Source organism: Fringilla coelebs (genome assembly GCF_963513975.1).
Source record: "Fringilla coelebs genome assembly, chromosome: 3".
NCBI classification, from domain to species: domain Eukaryota; kingdom Metazoa; phylum Chordata; class Aves; order Passeriformes; family Fringillidae; genus Fringilla; species Fringilla coelebs.
The window spans coordinates 44705919-44726843 of NC_140030.1; the positions used below are offsets into that span (position 1 = coordinate 44705919).

Sequence of the window (20925 nt, forward strand, 5' to 3'; positions counted from 1 at the left end):
GGAGTTTGTTTCATTTACTCAGAAAAACCTGCCACATTTGTTCTTCCATAAATTTTAAGTGCAATCAACTAAAATGTACTTTTGTAAGTAAGAGCACTTGTCAATTTATGCCCTGTCCTCAAGGCAAGCTTAAGACATTGAATTTTCCAGCTGTTCCACATTGCTTTTATCAGCAAAATGAAATCTGAATGAAAATAAATTATAAACAAAACCTGTACATTATTTTCTGGGCTTCTCGGGGGTGTAGAATTCATCTTAGCCTCTTCCAGCACAAAACTAACCTGGTATGCCTTTGTAAAGCATTGAGCACACAATTCTGTTTCTCGCTGCTACAACCAAAACATCAAACACTAACTGAAAAGAGACGAATGACAGAATTTTAAAAATGTACCTAGAAAGAAATTATATGCATTTTGAAGATAATTTTAAACATCACAAACATTTCTTAGAACATGAAACACTGTTGGCTGTACTGCATCAGCGTAACTAAGTGATTTCAAGTAAAGATTCTTCTCATTTGCCAACACATGTGTCGTTGATTCTGTCACCTGAATACATTTAACAGGCAATAAACTGATGTATACGTCACCTCCATTTTATGTGCTGTTTTGTATTTTTTACAGAACTTCTAAGGAAATGTTTAAGTTGTAGAAAATGCATAAGATGCAAAAATAAATAATAATACTACACTGTTTCTTTTAGAAAGCTTAGAAATGGGCTATTCAATACTTAGTGAAAGCTGATATAGTTACACTGTAACAAGTAGAGACACTTGATACCCACCTTAACTGGGTAGGTAGAAAGCAACGCTCGTCCATAGGAAGTCAGGGTGCATGGCTACATATGCACCCAATACTTCAATATCTAGCAACCCTCCTATCACAGTTTCACTTCCAAACTTTTAAGTTTATTCTTTTAAACAGAAGAAGTCTGAAAGACAGAAAAATCTTTTTAAATGGCTGCAGCAAACTGGAGTGTTTTCCTTTTTGTATTTATCCTACTACCTAAGGTTATGTCAGACCTTAGTAGGAAAATAATCCTGTTTGTACCTGAACAATCACCAGACAACATTCCTCTTGTATGAAAATAATATACCTTTAATATATTTACAAGACTGACCAACTGGATGAAGTGGCTGTACTTCAGATGCACTGCAAAAGCTTGCGTTAGTGAACTATGCCACTATTTATACGTCTGTATTTTCTTGATATCAGTTATAAACCATACAATCAAGCGAATCATGAAAGGGTTGTGAAGAGTTGGACAAAAGGAATGTACACAGCAATAAAAAGAGAAAAAAAACCACAACAAAAATATTTTTATACCCAGTTTCAAAAATTATCATTTTTATGATCAAAGTTGTCAAATTGTTTTTTTCACTACTTTTTAGATAACATCAATTGTCTGATTTTTTGACTTAATATCAACATCTACAGTAAAAGCCAGTATGTCTCAAACTTGCATGCTAGCTAGTAACATCTATCCCTTGTAAAAAAGTTCAGTATATATTGAATTCGTCTGGGAGCTTTGACATCACTAAGTGGTGAAACATACGACATTAAGATAAGAAAATAAAACTGTATTTCTTACCTTTCAGTCAGCCATTTGCAACCACAAATTAAACAGCTGTTAAGATCTTCTGTTATTTTATATATCCTATAAAAGTGCATGTAAAAAAAAATTTCACAGAGATTCTAGGTAGCATACAATGACAAGAGAGTCTTGGTTTCTGATACATTCAATTTGACAAATTTATGCACTAAAATGAACAGATGCAGACATTGTGGTATCAGTTCTTTATCTTTGGTAAAATTATTTCGATTTATTATAGCCGTATTTGCTCTGATATCCATTTTGAGTATGGTCTGCTATTACTTAAACCAACAGGAAACATTTAAATGGATATAAACAGTATCAATGTGTTGTTTAGTACATTCATGACTTTTTTTCATACATTCTCTGAGAATGTTTCTAGCATATGGGCAAAATGAGCAAATGCTACTAACTATGATTTACTCCCAGTTTAACACAATACATTTACTAGTTCTTGCCATCAGGAAAAACCATTTTGTCTTCCTTTTAAAGGGATCAATATGAGTCTACGAACAATATATTCTAAAAATCTGAAGTAAAAATATCAAATATTTTGTACTTCCTTACAAATGCTAAAATAGAAAATTACACTGGAACTGACTTAAAATTTGCTATGACCCATCTAAGTAAACAACAGAAAAGGACCACAGAGAACAACAACAATTGCTCCAAGGTGTTCCACTGATGCTCTGTAGGCAACCACTGTCTTTACTATATTAAGAATCCATAATTGACTCTCTCTCACCATTTCTATCAGTATTATTTAAAAAAAAAAAGAAAAATAGTTTTAAAGCAGCACTCTCCAGTGACAAGTCATACAGCAAATTCATGTTGGGTTCTGGATGGCCTTTGTTACATTTGAAGATATTAATGATGCAAGCTTGACCATATTAACCTAAGTTATACATACACAGTTATGTCTCCAAATAACTACAAATTACACTAAAACAATTTGGCAAAGTGAGGGAGTTCCATATCCCTACACTCAAATATCCAGATGCTGCTGCATTCATGGAAAGAGAGTAAGTTACATTACCACAGCTCATTTGCTGGGACCCTGAAACACTGGATTTCACCACAAAACCAATCTTTGCATATACTTTTTATATATGCAATTCAATATCAACACTGGAAACCTTTGGAATCATGATTTGATAGAATGTAAGGTCTAATTTTTTTTAAGTTCTTGTTTCAGGTCTTTTTGATGTTGCTGTTGCTTCTGCTATTTTACAAACAGGGTGGCAAGCAGATGATGGGAAGACATTCCATGGGTATAGGCTTGGGTCTGATTTGCTGGCTTTACCCAAGACAAGCAATCCTCAGTCACTCCAGCAGTCACACTGGACAAAACAATAACAGAACTCACAGGGGCAGGATCAAGCTTGTGGTGTCAATGCAAAAAAAAAAAACCAACCCATTACCACAATGTCTATGATCATGTCTCAATTCTTCAACAGAAATTCTTGATTTTAGAAATAAAACCAATGTAACAGTCAAAAATACAAATGACACCATTCTGACCCACTCTTTGACACAGTATTATAACTTCCGGTACCTCAATATCATGAAGAACAAAACAAGTGTGAACCTGAAGTTACTGTAAAAGCAAAATCTAATATTCCAATGATTTCCAATGAAAATGGCACATTCAAATTTAAATTAAACTTAGTCTACACATTTCAAAATCTGAATTAATTAAAAATACTGTTTATAATGGTATAATGAAAAACTGCTCTTGAAGAGCACAACCATAAAAAAAAAATTCTTTATTATTAGAAAGTGATAGAAAAGGAAGATGCAGAAATGGGGAGTAGAGCAATAGTTTCAATACATGTATTTGCACCAGTGAATATCATGCTCTTAGCGAGTCATTGATAGCTGTCACTGATGGTCTTTACCCATGTACAAATGTAGTCAGCCACTTCCCACTGCTGCAGTGCCAACAGAAATGCAACACTCACACTGAAACGCAACAAATTTAGTGCCTGGCTCAGGTGCTGAGAACCCTCAGCTCCCGACAGGCCCTTCAGTCTAAACCAAAGCATACTCTTGATAATAATTTAGTGGTCAAAGTCTTAGCAGTTTAAAGAGCCTGTCACTTTTTTTGCTTTCTTAGCTTTTTTCAGTATATCACACTTTTTTCTGTTAGGACGCCGGCACCTTTCATCGATGCTCGGAATACATTCATAATGCCACACTTCTTCCATTTTCTCCACAGGATAAACTGCCTCCACATAATGACGGATCAGTCTCAGTCTGATGGGATCAAGCTGTTTTTTATTACAAGCACCTGAATGGTTGTACTGCAGCCTCAGATTCTCCGGAGTAAAGAGTTCAGGAAAGAGTCTTACAAGAAGCCTGGCAGCAAAGTTGCCGACTGACAGGCTCTGCTGCACAATCTCTCTTATCTCCTTGTCAGACAGCAAATACAGAGAAGGCACAGGGAAGTCTGGATTAGGAACAACAAGTTCATCGAGTGGTATCTTGCAAAAATCCTTGCTGCTTCTTTCCGGTGGCAGTGGCGGCCCTTCAAATTCTTCCCGAAATCTCTCAGGGTTTATTGCATAGGTGAGAAATTCCCTCCTGTCGGGCCCTGGCACGTGGATTTTCCGTTGCTGTTGGTACGAGCGCCTTTGCTCCGTGTCTCTTCGTCGACACCTCTCATCAAGCTTCCCAACAAACTCCAATGTCCACACTCTGTCATTCTTTGCTCTGGGGTACAGTATCTGCACATAATGTCGAATTAATTTAATTCTAGTGGGGTCAAGCTGTTTCTTGCCTAAAGATCCGCTACAGTTGTATTGCTTCCGTAAGTTTTCATGAGTAAATAGTTCAGGAAATAGGAGAACAAGCAATCGGGAAGCAAAGTTGCCTATGGAAAGACTGCTTTCATAAATGCTTTTAATCTGTTCTTTGTTCAACAAGTAATCTGGGACAGGGACATCAAAATCTGGAGGGGGAAAGTCAAGTTTGTCAAAATCTATGGGTACAAGCCAAATTTTTTTGGACCGTCTGCCAGGCTTTTCATATTCAAAACTGTCTTCCACTTTTATGATTGATACATCATCCGGTAAACTAGAAGAATCGTAACAGTCATCTCTCATCTGGTCACATTCACTTCCATCCATATACGTACTTTCAAGCTCATCATTTATTCGCTGAACACACTGCTGCAACCAGGCTTCTTCTTCTTGCACGTCCGGAAAGTAAATTTCAGTGTACCTACGGATTATTTGAAGCCGATGAGGATCCAGCAGTTGTTTTCCAGAGTCTCCAAAGCAGCTGTACCTTTCAGCTAATTTTCTGTGGTCAAAGAGTTCTGGAAACAGTCTGTGTAACAAAAAAACAGAAAACTCTCCTGGTGAAGAAGCTTCATCTAAAAATTCATTGAGATCCTGAGCATCCAGCATGTAATCTGAGGCAATGACATTACTCCTGTCCAAGGACAAAGCTTCTTCCTGCTCTTTATCCTCCATAAAATGAGAGGATTCAACCTGCTCAGTCTCATAAAAACTGGATGATTGCACATTCTGCTGACTGTTTTCCATTTCCCTTTGAGCCCAAAATCTATTGAAAAAATCATTGACTTGAGGCAAACACTCCAACTGCCACACAGCTGTATTCTTCACAGAAGGATAACAAACTTCCACATAGTTACGAATAAGCTGCAGATGAAGAGATTCAAGCTTCCTTTTGTTGAGAAAGCCACATGCACTGCAGCTCCTGCCGAACTCATCATCACTGAAGAGCTCTGGGAAGAGCTGCACGAGCAACCGGCAAGCCAGGTCTCCGCCCGATGTGCTTTGATCCATGATTTGTTTGAGTTCTGTAGAAGTCAGCTGGTACTCTGGGGGAGGCTTGAAGTCAGCAACAGACTCTGCTGGACTGACTTGCTTTTTAATTCTGCTAACCTCCAGAGACAACAGGTCAACTTTACTGTGAAGCTGAGTCATATTGGTGTTGAGCGTGTTCAGCGTGTAAAACATTTTCTGTATCAAAGAATATATATTTGATTCTGAATCTGCTGTGGCTGCTGCTACTGCAATGGCCGAGTCTCTTTTGCGTTGATCGTTCAAAGTCCGAATCTGTGAGGGACTGCTGGGGTTGATTTTTTCAAACAACTCGTAAGAGGCAAACTGCTCTGCTCCTGGTGGGTTCTTCTTCTCCGTGATTTTGTGTGAGATGCCATAGAGAGGTTTTTTATAAGATGGAGTGATTATGTCACTGAAGGATTCTTCTTCACAGAGCCATGTTACATTAGAATTCTTGTTCTTGCTTGGCTGCTCTGCATTTACCTGAGTGGGTGAGCCAGCATCTCTGTTCCTCATGTTTGAAAGGGAGCCCTTCAAATGAACAAATATTGTATTAGTAAGACTCCCTTAAAAATATTAGCTATAAATATGTGCTCCTTAAGCAGGCATTGTTACATAAATATGCAAAGTCAAATTTTCTCCAGGGGACTTGTGTTAAACAATAAAAATTAATAAGTTCACTAGGAAAAATAAAAATACAGTAAAGAATTATTTAGGTTTCCTTTTTATTTTCCTTTTTTTTGGCTCATAGCTTTCTCCATGGAATAGAAATGCAATAATAATTTTTAGTACTCTCTACACACAGAGCTCTAATTACTCCCCCAAATTAAGTATCATTAGGCTTCACCTTGCATATGAGGATCTTGGGCTGTCAAGAATTTGGGTGGCAACAAGTCAGCAACAGAGCCAAGAATAGCATCTAGATTTTCTGACTCCTAGTCCTGTGACCTTGCCCTTGCCTCCAACAACTGCATTTAACATTCCAGCACTCTCCTTAGGTTAGCTTTTGAAAATGTCACAAAGGCTATAAACCACAAAAAATATGCTTATTCTCTTTTTTTCTGATGTGAAAGGTTTATATAAAGGTTTTAAAAAATTTCTTTATAATGGTGCAGAAGTACTAAACAAATCTTAGAAATTAATTAATTTTTAAAAGGTATTCTATTCTATAAAAGTGGAAAGTACCTTTTTTTTTTAAAGGAAGCCTAACAGAAGATTTATTTATTTCTGAAAGTCAAAGAAGTTTAGACTCATGGATTTCTAACTTTATAAATTATTTAAACTATAGAAATTTATATAATTTATAAATGATATAAAACTAGTAATGAATTCTTGAGGACTAAATGTTCTCAATTATTTGTAATTATTCCTCATTGCTTGAAATTGGAACAAAGCATTTTCATCATCTCACAGTAGATATGCAGGGCTTGAGTGATTTGGGGTTTTTTTGCAAACACATGGATATTGCAAATAATTCTTAAAAGTTAAGCAGATACAACAGAATCAAAATCCAACATAAAGAATTCAAACATGAGAAAACACTGCCAGATTTGTAGATGTTTCTATACTGAAACAATTTTCTTGGCTTGTTCTATAGAACATTAATTACATAAAACACTACAGAATTTGCATTCAAGTATTGAAACAAATGAAACACAGACTCCAGGCCAGAGCTGAGAGCCACAAGAAATTTGAAATTCTAGTGAAGGCCCCATTATGTCCTACAGTGAGGAACTTGAATTAAGGTTTCTTTCTTAAGAAACAGAACTGTAACTCATGAAATCAATGTCGTCCCTATGTGTACTCATACTTGGCATCTGCTTATTGCAGTGACAAACTGAATCTAATTATTTTAAATGTCTAATGCAATGTATACTCAAAGGAGACTCAGAAAGAACAAGCTGGTTTCCACTCCAAGTTTAGAAACCAGCAATCAATTAAACTGAAGCTGTTTCCAAGTTCTGCTCTCACTCACATCACATTACCCTACATACAAAACCTTGTGTTTGCCCATCCAAAGCTGTGTGAAGAGATGATCAAACAAAAATGTAATGCCAAGGAGACGCATTTCAGTGTGCAGAATCCCTGGCTGTCATGGTGCCTAGGACACCTGGTTTCCAGGTACCAGTTAGAAGACCCACTCCAGTCCCACTCATAATAAACTGCAAGCAAACTGAACTGCAAGCAAACTGAAATCCACATTGCCCCACCAAACTGCAGGCTCCTAAGCTGGGACTGAAGTTGTCATACACCACCTGTGCTTGACAGTGAAGAAACAGAGGAAGTTCCAGGTGGTAACAACAGAGCTCTGCACAGACATCACCCAAAAGCAGGCCATGAAAATCTCCACTGACAACGTGCACAATACTGCTCCCCAGTCAGGCACACAAACTGAATTACAAAGCTTTTTACTATTTTACATCTAAAGAGCAAAACTTTTCTTACACAACCAGTAAGACCTACCACCTAAGTTGCTCTTTCATTAACACTCCTGTTAACTGAGAATATGCCAAACATTCCTTCAGAAACAGCATATGCCTCTTTCAATTCCTTCTCTACTACTAAAATACCTTGCTGTTAAATAGCTTCCCATGGGCCACCAGGTATCTGTCCTCCTGCTGTTTATTTTTCCTAATTAATTAATAATAAAACTTGGCAATATGAGGGTAACTTCTATGGCTGTGCACCTCACACACAAAGTCAGGCCAAATCAATATTAGAATGTATATTAAAGAACAGTAATTCATTACTTTGACAGTAAGATCATTAAAGATTGCGGTCTCAGTTTTGGACATGGTGCCCTGGAGCTCATGCTAAGAACTACAGGAGATCTTCACTACAATAGCAGCTGAACCTCCTCCTTCACCAACGCAGCTCCCAGTGGCTGGATCTGGCTGCAGGATGGATTTGCATTTCAGAATATTTGCATTTCAGAAACACATAGCCAGTGTTCTCCTAGCAGATGACAAAACATTTGGGCCTTAAAAATATTTAAGGATATTTTAGATCAGATGCATTTTTCTTTTCTTTTGCTTTTAATTATCTTGTCTATGGTTTCCATCTGGGAACAGCACTATCAACACCATAAATACATGGCTTTTGTAAATTGTCCAATTTAACTAATTAGTTTTCTGTAACAATGATCTTTAAAACATCCATGAATTTCAGATAATACTGCACCCATTTAAGATTCCAAAGTTCCAAAGTACTATCAAAAAAGAAGCAAAGATAATGTTCTATGAGACTCAATGAATGTAAGACAGTGGTGCTTTTTATACTACAGTTGCATAGCAAGTGTTTATGTTCTAAACATTTTATGAACATTTGCAAAATGCAGTATTTTGCAAAACATCGACCAATACAAGAAATCGTGAAATAGTCTCTTACATACTCTCTTGGAATCCTAAGCCAAGTTTTAGAAGTTGCTTAGTTATTGTTCTGCTCAATGCTCAAGTCCATTTATGACCTTTGTTATGCTTAATAAACAAAGTCTAAATATCTGTAAGAATACAGTGCATAATATTCAAGCACAGGAGTAAAGAATAAATAAATACATAAGCAAGAAACATAGATTCTTTCAGACACACAATATGGAAAAGTCCTGCACATAACTTTTTTAAACTTACAATCTTCTCCACATTGTTTTTTTAAAGAAAATCAGGGAAAATTAATTCCTGATTATGAAATGGCATTCAAAATAAAAAAAAAAAAACAACCGAAGTCTTCAGATAAAAAGTAATTTAGTAATATAATTACCAGCCCAAAAGAAGCACAGCTCTGTTTATATCATAGATAGATGCCTATATGACATGCAGTAAAAATACACAAGCACAACATTCTTTAGAATAATTAAGATTTTTCCACTGTTTAAATAGAAATAGTTAATAAAGTCATCAATTAAAACAAAATATTGGTACTAGAGAAGTAATTAACTTGAAAAATCCTGTTAAGATTGAGGACTATTTCTGGTTGGTTATTTAACTAAACATGCTGATTCATTGGGGTCATCCAAGAATGAATTTTCATCGTTATTACTGGGTCAGCTTCTGATGTTATAAATCCAAAGTTTTAATTAATTTCAAATTAAACTTTAAAATTTATTATTGGCAAACAGGAAAATGAAAAGCAAGCACAGTTCAGAGACCATTATAAAACTCTTTTAAGAATCTGAATGCAAGGAAAACAATTGTAAAGAGAAAAAGAGAAAGGAAAAGAAAGAAACCGTGTAATAAGATTAAAACCTACCTACCACAGGCATTCAGGGGAAAAAAAACAGCCGTAAGAAGTCAGAGAGATGATAGTCAAGAAAAAGAATCACAGAGAACTATGGCTATAAAGAAGACATGAAATGTGCAAATACAACACGGAATAACTGGCTAGGTAGCAGAAGAGCAGAAAAGGATACGTGCATTAGGATAGGTCACAAACTAAATATAACCCAGGGCCTGAAGTTATTCAAAAGAGGATGAATTTGAATCTAGGTTATTTTAATAAAGTGCTGAGTGTGAAAAACAGGAGGTCATTATACTGCTCTAGAGGGTGGCAGGAGAGATGTGACTATCCAACACCGGACACTAGTCTTTCTGGACTCTCAAACGGAACAACAAAAATATAAGGTGACTCCTGAAGAAGAGCTGAAAAAAAGAGAATTTTAATCTTGGCAAGGAAGGACTGAGAGTGGACAACATCACATGAATTTTCCCACAGGCAGAAGATTTTTCTAGGAACAGATGATCATTGCTCTCCCTGCTGAAAAGAACAAGGGCAAAAAGAAACTAGCTCAATTTCAGCAGAGATTAATTAAAATCTGCCATTGCTAGAGAGGTGGAAACAAGGTCAGGATAATGGAAAAGACTGGGCATCTCCTTCACTGGCTAGAGAAACATCTGGATTGTCCCAAGCTGGGATGCCACACCAGATGCTGTAATGCATTCCAATCTTGATATGACTGAAATCTTCTGCATCCCTGCATTTTTATCTTTCAAATAATACAGAAATTCATACTGGTCTTACTGACATTAAATCTTTGTCACAGAAGAAAGAATTACAGCTCTGATTCTACCACTCAGGATCAAGCTGAGGGACTGTGTGGCATGAGAGGGACTGTAATCAGTCATGCCCAGTTACTCCAAGTCACTGCCCCTTCCTATGTTATCTGCTGAAAAATGTAATTCACATAAATGAATTAATCTAGAACTATTAACTGGATTTCATAAATATGATCACTTCCATGTTATTTAGAGAATACCCAGCGATGTGCAAACGGGCTTAAGATTAGCCACATTTGCAACAAACTCATTACCAATGCAAATTTAGTTAAAAGACTTGCATTCTACTTATAGCAGCAGAGAATTTAGCCTAGGAAATATGAACCAAAAAATCACAGCCATGTGTAGAGAAGTCACCTCTTGTGTAAAGCGTCTCTTCTTCACGCTGGGCAAGGCATCCTGCTGGCCTCCTGACCCATCACAGCCAAGGGAGGTCTGTTTCCGTTTGCTGGAATCCTGTAGGCAAGTCACTGCACCATCCAGTGAGTGTTTCTCAGCAGATCTGGAAGTTACTGAGCAGTCTAGAGCTTCATCTTCATTTTCTGTTTCTACTTTCACATTTTTTTTAGGAATTTTTACTGAAAAAAAGAGAATGTTTAGAAAGATAAAGCACCCTCTCCAGAAAACCATGATATCCTTAGTATAATGTTCTGTGGTTTGTTTCTTTTTATGAAAATGTGTTTTGAAGAATTTCTTTATTTTTTATTACTTCTATAGTAAGTTTATATTGGGGCCACCTCAAAGTAAAATCATTCAGTTTTTCAATAAATGAGAGTTTCTTGTCCAAAGAAGAATCTAAAGCATAAACAAATAATGTTACAGGAGGAAGATTTTTTTGGAGGGGAGGAAGGATGTACAACAGAAATAATAATGACTAACAAAGATAATGCCCTATTTTAGATAACTTTAAAAAAAACATTAGTGTTATTTGTCTTGATCCAACTGCCTTCTCCATTAGGTGGCAAATACTTTAAATCAACAAGTATTTTTGCCTGATCAAAAATTATACAAAGTATAATATTTTACCTTCATCATCATCAGTGATTTCAGCTGAATTCATCTTCTATCTCACTAAAGAACAAAACAAAAATACAAAAATAAATATCAGCATCTTCTGGAATCAGGGAATATCTACATCTCCTCTTGTAATTACTTTTCATCTAGAAGTACTGAGTTAACAGCCCACTGAAGATTCCCAGTCTTTCCAGTCTGTATGTTTGTAATAACTAGCTATTTTCAGTAACTTTCATGGCCATCTATAGACCCATCAACAGGCAAACTATATTGTTGATAACACACAGCAGGTAGGGCACTATTTAAAACTCTAAGTCTTTTCCTGGTACAGAGAAACGTAAAAGTCATTCAAACCTTCTCTGTAGTGCCTTGGCAGTATATAAATGGAAGTTAATTGTATTAAAGTCTTCCCCCTGTACAAAATCACTACTATTACAGTCAAATGTTTTCATATTGTCCTTGTGGTTGACACAAAGTCATCACAGAAAGAAAACTCATCATTAATAGTAACATACATCCTGGAGTAAGCTTTTATTTAAAAATCTTTGATCTTTTGGTATAAATGTCATCAATTCCAGCAGAATAATGCACATAGATCTACACTAAGTCCTTTTTCTCTGTCAGTCTCTAAATAATGTGTTTTTTGTAGGGAAAAGCAAATATACGTATTATGCTAGCATGATTTTAGCGTTACTTCTCCCGAGAAAAACTCATCTGTATTTCTGTTTACCTGACAACTAATTTTGCAAGTTACTTGGGGGCAAACATCAATCTCTGGATGTGTTCCTAAAAGAAATTCTAAATCTTTGGAGATCTACAAAGCAAACAACTTAGTCAGATATCACTAACCCTTAGAGAGCACGCAGCTGCAAACTGACACTCTCAACTGGTGAGCAGGTGACTGGCAAACTGTCACGCTCTGCTCATGCTCCTCTACGCGCAGCATTATGCTTATCTGGCCCAGAATATCATTGCTTTACAAGTGAAAGTCAATAAAACCAGTCAATCAAAAGTGTACAAATAGTCCAGGAGTGGGAATAATAATGAAATTGATAAGAAAGATGGGGAGAGAAAGACAGAATCTGTTGTGGAGGGAAAAATAGTCTGTACCTCTCTCCTGAATATTTTTAGTTGTTTTTGGTTTTTTTTTTACATCTCAAAATACTGTTAAAAAACTCCGTAAACACTTGAATGCTGTGTAGATATGAATTGCAATTTGTAGGCAATTTGATGGCTGCAACAATAACTATGAAGTTCCATTCTGGATTAGATTTTGTACGATTTACAATGGGTGGCACCCAAACAAAAGAGGCACAGATTTATAAAATCAGCTTATACTGGGCCACCCTTGAAGCCAAGATACTCTTTGATGTGCTGATCTTCCACATGGCCCCTATATAGAGCCTTGTAAAGGGCATCCTCAAGGGGATAAAATGAGATTGTCCTCATCATCATGTATAAAAATAAGTCTCTCTCAGTTGGATGTAGAGCTACTACAAACCCCTAAGATACCTTATCCTTTTTCCCACCATAATTCCCTATTTCAGGACTTGCATTTATGAATTGATCCATATATCAATTATGCCAGCTTAACAGTACCATAATCATGTCACTTAAACTTCTGCAAACTCTATAAACATAACAGCATGAAACTAAGTGGCCTGCACCAGCTTCTAAACCACATGAAAAGCCCTGACATGGGTTAATACCCGGTCTTATTAACTCAACAGTATTTAGAGATTTATACAAAGCCACTACAGCTCTTCATGAAAAATCGACAGCAGTGTACTTCTCACAGTACCATCAAAAAGCTCTCCTGGACCTTAAGAAAATCCCATCGTACTAACAGTTCATATTTTGCCCTGATATCCTACATACATTGATAGTTACTGGATCTTCCTTGCACTTTTCCATGCTGCACTAGGCATGGCTCTGAGGGCTGTGGTACAAGACCAACACATGTCAGTGCTCAGGGAGTGTGACACAACCTTTTTGTGGGGGCCTGAGGTGACAGTAAGCAAATCTATCAATACCACTACAGAACATTCTAAAATGGAGATCAAAATGATTTTTCATATAATCCTAGACTGCTTCATCAGAGCAAAACAGTAAAAAAAATGCTAACCACAAAGCCAGAAGAGAAGATTAAAAGGTGGCAGTGGATGAAACAACACAAAATATTTAGGAGGGAATATTTGGAATTATATTTTCTTGCTAATTCCTGCTATTACTATTATTCAAATAGGAAGAATGCTTTAGAAGAATTCCTATCAGAGAAAAAAAATCAAACTAAAAGGAGAAGAAAAATGAGTATCTGAAGAGCCACTCTTTAACGCTGGAAAAATGTGAAAATTAAAGCAAAGAAACAGTTAACTTTCTGAAGGAAACAAACATTAGGAAGGCCAAAGCTACCCTGAATTCAGGTCAAATAACACTGAGTTAAAACATTGTTTCACAAATTTGAAATACAGTGTTAACATCTGAGGTTTTTTAATCCGAAAACTGCCAGAATACAATTAAAAGTGAATCGTGAAAATCAGTGTCAGAACCAATGAAGGCTAGGAAGACTGTTCCATACGTGAGATCTTTGGTGTCAACAAAAGCACAAACTCCAACTTTTTTCATTTTTGGGAGCCCTAGCAATAATCTCTTTCCTTATCTAGTTTCCCATCTTCTTTGTGAGATTTATAAGAACTCTGGTATTGAGAAAATGAAGCACATCAAACATATAACAGCTTCTGTTAAGAGACAGGAGTCAATTGTCCCTTTGATTTCCTACCCTGCAGCCCCACCTGCTCCCTTGGTCAAGCATGGGTGCCCACCTTAACTTTCCATCTTGATAAACTGTCAGAAATCAACTCACTTCTTTTTTCCGGGGTCACTTTCCTTGTAATTCAGAAGTAAAGGGCCCAGCTCAGGAGTATGCACAAGGTTTGGGCTGGAAAGGAGGAATTAAAATCTCTCCTCATACCAGCAAGCCACTGGCTTGGTTCAACTATCCTTATTTATTCCACTATCTTGCTTCAGATTTGGACCCACGAGTGACTAGCGAGCCAACAAAGAGGCACCAACAGAGCAATGGCATCATGGCTTCCACAGGAAATTAGGATTCATGGAAAGGGGGAAAGCCTGTATCTGAGTGTGTCTGTGCATGCATGCCACTATATGTAAGATTAACAATTTTGTTGATTGTTTCAAGTCCACTAAAGATAAAACATTTCATATTTGCTAAAGTATTGTTTGCTGTGCATCAGTACTTACAAATAATAATTACTTCCTCTTTAAAAGAGGTAGCAGTGTCAAAGTCTGTTTTGAGGTAGTATTCTAGCCCAGACTGTGAGAATAAGCAAAGCTGGAGTGAAAAAAAAAGAGCCTAAAAGATCTTGGGGCAAAATACTGCAAAAAGCAATTGAGTGAGAAATACATACAGTAAAGCAAACATCCAACAGTTGTTCCTCGTCATGTTGAGTATACAAAACATATTTCAATCTTAAATGTATTTTTTTCAAAATGTAAGATAAATATGCTTATCATCCTCAGCCTAATAATTACTCAATGCTATCTAGAGGACAGCTGTTAGCAAGTTCTAGGAAAGAGTGAACACTCTGTGCTGAAGTTGGGAGCCCACGCCTGCAACTGTGACTGGCAGAGCAACCAGCCTTGGCAGCTTTATCTTGCTGGGATACAGACAGATGCTGCACTGCATCCTGTTTTCTGGTGAATCCTCTGGAAGAAAGACTCCAAAACAAACCAAACGCCTACAGCTATGTCAACAGCCAGACCCAAGGGAGTAGGGAAAGAAGGGGAGTCCTGGAACACCTTGTCTGTCACTATTGGACAAATTCCCTTCCCACAGACCCTGCTCTCCCTTCTCATCAGACTAGGCAATGAACAAGATAGTTCAATGGAGGGACTGAACACTCCCTACTTCGATTACTCTTGCTTAGACATCTGCCTCTATTCCAAAAATGTACCAGGTCATGACACTTAACTGCACTGTTGTACCATTCTGGTAATGATTTTCCACATTGAAATGGTATTACCCATGGTTAACAGAGAAGCTCATTGCATAGGGCAGTGTGAGGAGTTCCAAAGCATGGAAGAACACCTTAAAAACAAGGTTTTGGAAGGTTTCTCTGTGCATTTATTGTTAACGACTGCCCTGATGCTGCTTTTGCATGTAGAACAGAACATGTGAACCATCTGCCAAAAATGCACCTACCCAAAATATGCACTGAAACCTTAAGGATTTAAAGCATTGGGGTACAGCAGATTTTATGAGTAAGGGAAGAAATTGCAACTCAAACTCGGAACGTATTTCAGTCTCATATCATCTAGTATAATGCATACTGCTACTTAAAAGCAGCATAAGGTGCATCTAGTTATGGATACACAAAACAAAACTGAATCCTAACTGATTCATAAGTTAAATCTTCCCATAATGTGCATTCTCCTCCTCCTGTTTACCACCTAACAATTACTCATGTGTTTGCCTTGAAGGGTGCTTTTCTGACCCCTGTTATGATTTTGACCATTATAAAAGCACAATACAGGAAGAAAAGATCCTGCTCATCATGTAAGATGAAGACAGTTCTCTGCCTTTGCAATCATTCTTAAAGAAAGCCTGACTGATCATTTCCACATCCTGACTTAAAAATGGAATGAAAAATTCCACCAGAAAAAAATACTGCTGTGCTGCTGTTTGTAACTAAAGTAACTCTGTACTCTTTGAACTCCCATATCTAATGTACTAAGTTCTGACAAATGAAAAAAAATAGTGTGAAAACCACACAGGAAACTATAGAACTGTACACATGCTGCATGTGGAAAGCAACTTGGATTTCATTACACTTGTTAATGCTAATCATAAATGAAAATTAATCACTACCTTAAACAAGATACTAAACAATAACAATAATGATTATCAGTTTTCTAGAAGCTTGCTGTTTAGAATTTAACTCCTCACAAAACATTGTATTGTTCAATTCACTAATGCATGGTAAAAACATAGAAGTTGCTTCTTGGATGCACATCATCCCACTAAGTATTTTAGCTTCTTCATGTAGGTTGGCAGGAATGTCCCTAATTCTTCATTATTGGCTACAAAAATGTTATTAAAAACACAGGGATTGAGACATTGTGTAGTAAGTTCGTTCCCTTTAAAGCCTCATGGTGGTACATTGCCTCACATATAAAACTCAGGTCATAATGAAAAGTGCTCTTGAGCATTGTTTCTGAAGAGGTCAACTGTTCTACATTTTTGGGAAATATTAAGACATAGATGTTTGCTAGTAACATTAAATATATGTATTTGATAACATATGCAGAATAAACTGCTCAGTTTCCTTAGCTTTCAGCATGGAGTGAAAGGTACAACACCCCTCTTACAGCATAGGTATCCTATTAAGTTAAATAAATGAGGAACAAAAAAAAAAAAGCTGATCTTTTAAGGAGATGACACCAGCTAAATTTTACAAGACATGTACATTCAACTGCTGTTTAACAGCCAAAATTAGCACCTCCTCTTACACATATCCTCCTGTAACAGGACTTTATCACAAAATTGCAATGGTATTACACTACGTAACTAGAGTATGATTTACCCAAAGCCAATCAAAAGCACTGTACATATTCATTCTCAGCAATTGACAATGATTAATCAATTAATCTGAGCAAACACTCAAGTGTCTGTCCTGCTCCCTGTCTCAGACTCTGCCTATATATCCTAACATGCACTGGGTGAACCACAGAAAGTAACCAAAGCTTCCCATGGGAAGTCCAGAGCCTTGAAACCTGGTGTGGGTAGGGGGAAAGCAGTCCCATTCCCCACAGCAGGTGAGCAGAGGGCTGCTCCAAGTGCCTGGCAATGGTGTGGAACTCTGTCCCTCATTATGTTTTAGAAGACTGATTCCTATAGAACAGTTGGAAATAATGAGAGGAAATAACAATTCTCAACGCCCAGCCCTACAGTCCCAGAATCAAAAAGGACTGGAGGCGTGTGCCCTGTGCTCAGGCTGCCCAGGAGCTGCCTCCTGTTCAGGGGGCATGCTGCTCTCCAGGCTCTCTTGGAAAGCTCTCCTGCTGGGCTGAGAAGCAAACCTAGAGAACTGCGAGTTCTGCGTTCTGCTTTGGGTGCCAAGTAATCTGCATCTTTTATTTCCTAGCTGTAGCACTGGGTTCAATAATTTCAATATTGCAATATCCTCAGGGTAGATTTTATTCCTCCGATTTGTAAAAGACAATGCAACTCAAATTCAATTCAACTAAATTAGACATAAATACCACTCCAAGACAGAGCTGAAAAATGTATTTCTTAAAGGCAATGTTTGCCTTTTGTTCAGGTCTATGGGCCAGTGATTTGACAACAAATTTTACAGTATTTTGACAAGGCCTTATAAATTTTGAAGAAGCAGAGGGTCAAAGAAGTGCAATACCTGAAATCACCTTAATAAAAAAACACTACCAAACAAAAAACAGATAAGCTATTTGAAACTGACCACCCATATTAAAGAAACTGAGATCTGAATGTTGCCTCATTTAACTGAGCAAAGAGAAAAATGCAAGTAGACAGCATATGAAATACTAAAAGCAAATGCTTTCTATTCTATTCATTTTGAAGTAATAGGGTGATGCAGCATTGTTTCTCAATAAAATTTGTTCTTGACATCCAGTACTGACGCTTGTAATATTAGGTACTATAGAAAACAGTATTCCAACATTACAAGCATTTTGACTACAAATACATGAATAAGTAAGTTCTAAAACTACAAAGAGAAAGATTTTAAGGAACCAGCAGATGTTGTTGGAAGCACTACTCTTATGGATAATAAAAATCCCTATACTTTCATATTTTGAAAACCTCCTTTGCTGCCCTGTGGAGCCGGACATGAAGCCTCAAATCTCCCCTGAAGCCAGCCTGCAACAAGGGTGTTTTTCCAGTAGGTCTAAGAGAGCATGTTCTTAATTTGGGTCTTTCATATTTCATTTTAACTAAGTTAAATATGCAGATTAAAAATTAAAAAAAACAAAAACAAAAACAAAAGCCCTAACCAACCAAACAAACAAAAAAAAACCCCAAAACAACAACCCAACAAACCAAAATCACTCTTCTCAGTTTTCTCACAATTTGCCTAAAACTGAAGTTTTCTCAATCTGTCCTCTGTACTTTTACCAAACAGCGATTTAATCTTGCAGAGGTCAGCAAAACACTAACCTGGTTTATTTCCAGCAGTAATACATGAATTTGTCTTTTCTTCAACCACGTGCTTTCCACTGGTCTATTAAAAACATTTTGCTTTCCTCTCTCCCCTCTCACTCTGCTTTTATTTTAAAATACTGTTTGTTCCACCTGAACTTTGTGCAGTTTAAATTCTCCTCCAAACTTCATTCACCTTCCGTTTATTTTTATCCACTGAACTTACCTAACCTATGAAAATACTTAGCAAAGATAAAAACTCGGTCCAATACTGAGTTTGATTTAGCAGGAGATAAGATGAAAATGCATGAGCATACATGGGTAATTATTTGTTTTATGAGATGTAAATCATTAAAGTTGGAAACGGGGAAAAGGTTTCTCCTTCCCTGCTTAGATGTCTCTGCCCCATGGGTCAAGCACACACAGTGTTTATAGGTGGCAGCGACAAACCCTACTCACACTTCAACCCAAGAAAACTCTGGGACTGCGTCAACGCTATGTGGGAGCCGTCACATGGCTGTTGGCCTGCGGCCGGCTCGCATTCTGCTGGTTCAGAGTTTGTTCCCTTCTATTTACAAAGGGCTGTGTGGACACACCGCAGGGAAAAGTAGGGTAGAGGCAGCGGGCGACCAGGGCAGGGGAAGCGGGCGGCGATCGGGGCAGGGGCAGTGAGCGCGATCCGGGCGGACGCAGTGGGTGACCAGGGCAGGGGAAGCCGCGGGTGACCTGGCGGGAGACGGTGGGGCCAGGGGCGGCCCGTTCCCCCGCAGTGCCCTTCACCGGGCCCCTCAGAACGCGACCCAGCAAGGACCGACATGAATTCCAGCGCAACCACCCGCCCGCCGCTCCTCCCGCCGTGTATGATAGGACAGGCGGGACCCTGACCCGGGACCTGGCTGCAGGGGCACGCGTGGCCCCGCGAAGCCCCGGGGCGGTGCCCGGGCGGGCCCGCGGCGGGGACGGGCGCGGCCGGGGCTCCCCCCGCGCCTACCGAGGGGCGGCGGAGCGACCGCCACGTGGGAGCGGCGCGCGCGGCGGCGGCGGCGCGAGGCCCCGCCCGGGGGCGGGCGCTGCGGCGGGGGACGCCCCGCGCGCCCCGCACGCGGCGCGGCCGCGGCCGCTTCCGCGGTCAGACCCACGAGCCCGAGGCGGAGGCGGCGGTTGGTGCTTCCGGTCCGAACCCTGCCCGGGCGGATCTATGTGGCCGGCGCGCGGGGGAGGAGGGGGAAGGGGTTAAGGTGAGGGTGGAGGTGACGGCGGCGTGACCGTTCCACTGCCCCCCCCCGCCCCGGCTCCCCGTTGTCTCCCTCCACCAGCCCCGCGGATGGAGGCAACCGGGCCGGGCGCGCGCGACCCGCGCCGCCGCAGCGCCGTTCGGAGCGGCGAACAAAGAGACCCCCGCCCGCGCGGCCCCGGCAGCGCGGCCCCGGCCCGCGGGCGGCCGGGGGAGGGGCCGGCCCCGCGCCTCCTCCGCTCGGCTCCCCCCTCCCCGTTCTTCCCCCACCCGCCGGGGCGGCGCTCCCCGCTCGCCGTGGGGTGCGTGGAACGGCGCCCGTCCCCACCAGCGGCGGCAGCGAGACTTACCTCTGCTCCGCGCGGGGCCACGGGAGCCCCGGGGCGGCGGGGGCGGCTGGAGCGGCCGCCGCTGGAGCCCGCGCTTCCCCCCCGCTCTTTGTGTGCGAGGGTCCGCGCGCTGCGCTCTCGCGTGACGTGACGGGACCGTGTGTCATTTCCGCACAAGGACACCGAGCCCCGACCCGCCGCGGCCAGCGCCACCCGCCGCCCCGGGGCAGGGGCAGGGGAGGGAGGGAGCGGGGGTGGGGGGGAGAGCGGCCCGCTCCTCCCCCGTCCCCTGGCTCCCCACCCCCCGCCCTCCCCGGCGCTGCCACTGGGAACGCGCACGGTTCCCACTGGAGACCCCGCGCGCCCCCGCGCCGCGCGCGCCCCGCCGCCCACTCGGTGCCGCGCGGGCAGAGGCCCCGCCGCCGGGGGTGCCACGCGCCCGCCCCCGCGACACGCCCTGCCCGGGACCCCGCGCCCGCACGTGGGGCCGCCGCCGCTCAGGGACACGGCCGCGCGTGACGGGGCCGGGACCGGCGGGGACGGGGCGCGCTCGCTGCCGGCGGCCACCGCCGCACGGAAAACGCGCTCGCCCCGCCGCCCTCCCCGGCCTTTGCGCGGCCGGGCCGCTCCGCGCGGTCTCGCGTGGAGAGTCAGGCGGCGGGCCGCGCACGTGCGCGCGCGGGGGAGGCGGCGGGGGGGG

The 20925-nt window shown here is 40.6% G+C and overlaps 1 protein-coding gene across 2 annotated transcripts; it reads right to left on the reverse strand.

Moving 5' to 3' along the window:
- Positions 1-1070: 1070 nt before the first annotated feature.
- Positions 1071-20437, reverse strand: BEND3 (BEN domain containing 3). Of its 2 annotated transcripts, XM_084203638.1 has the most exons (4): positions 20247-20437; positions 11480-11524; positions 10811-11031; positions 1071-5936 (listed from the first exon to the last, which is right to left on the reverse strand). In XM_084203638.1, exons 2-4 carry the CDS (start codon positions 11511-11513, stop codon positions 3669-3671), a joined length of 2523 nt encoding a protein of 840 aa, XP_084059764.1. In that variant the 5' UTR covers positions 11514-11524; positions 20247-20437; the 3' UTR covers positions 1071-3668. The 2 variants fall into 2 exon arrangements, with proteins under 2 accessions (XP_084059764.1, XP_084059765.1); XM_084203639.1 differs by lacking the exons at positions 10811-11031; positions 11480-11524; positions 20247-20437 and adding an exon at positions 9651-10445.
- Positions 20438-20925: the final 488 nt, after the last annotated feature.

Excerpts from the sequence above, each read along its gene's own strand:
- BEND3 (XM_084203638.1), bottom strand. The coding sequence starts at position 11,513 with ATGAATTCAGCTGAAATCACTGATGATGATGAAG. Across the intron at positions 11,032-11,479 it reads AATCACTGATGATGATGAAG|TAAAAATTCCTAAAAAAAAT; the intron begins GTAAAATATTAT and ends TCTTTTTTTCAG. Across the intron at positions 5,937-10,810 it reads AGAGACGCTTTACACAAGAG|GGCTCCCTTTCAAACATGAG; the intron begins GTGACTTCTCTA and ends GTTCATTTGAAG.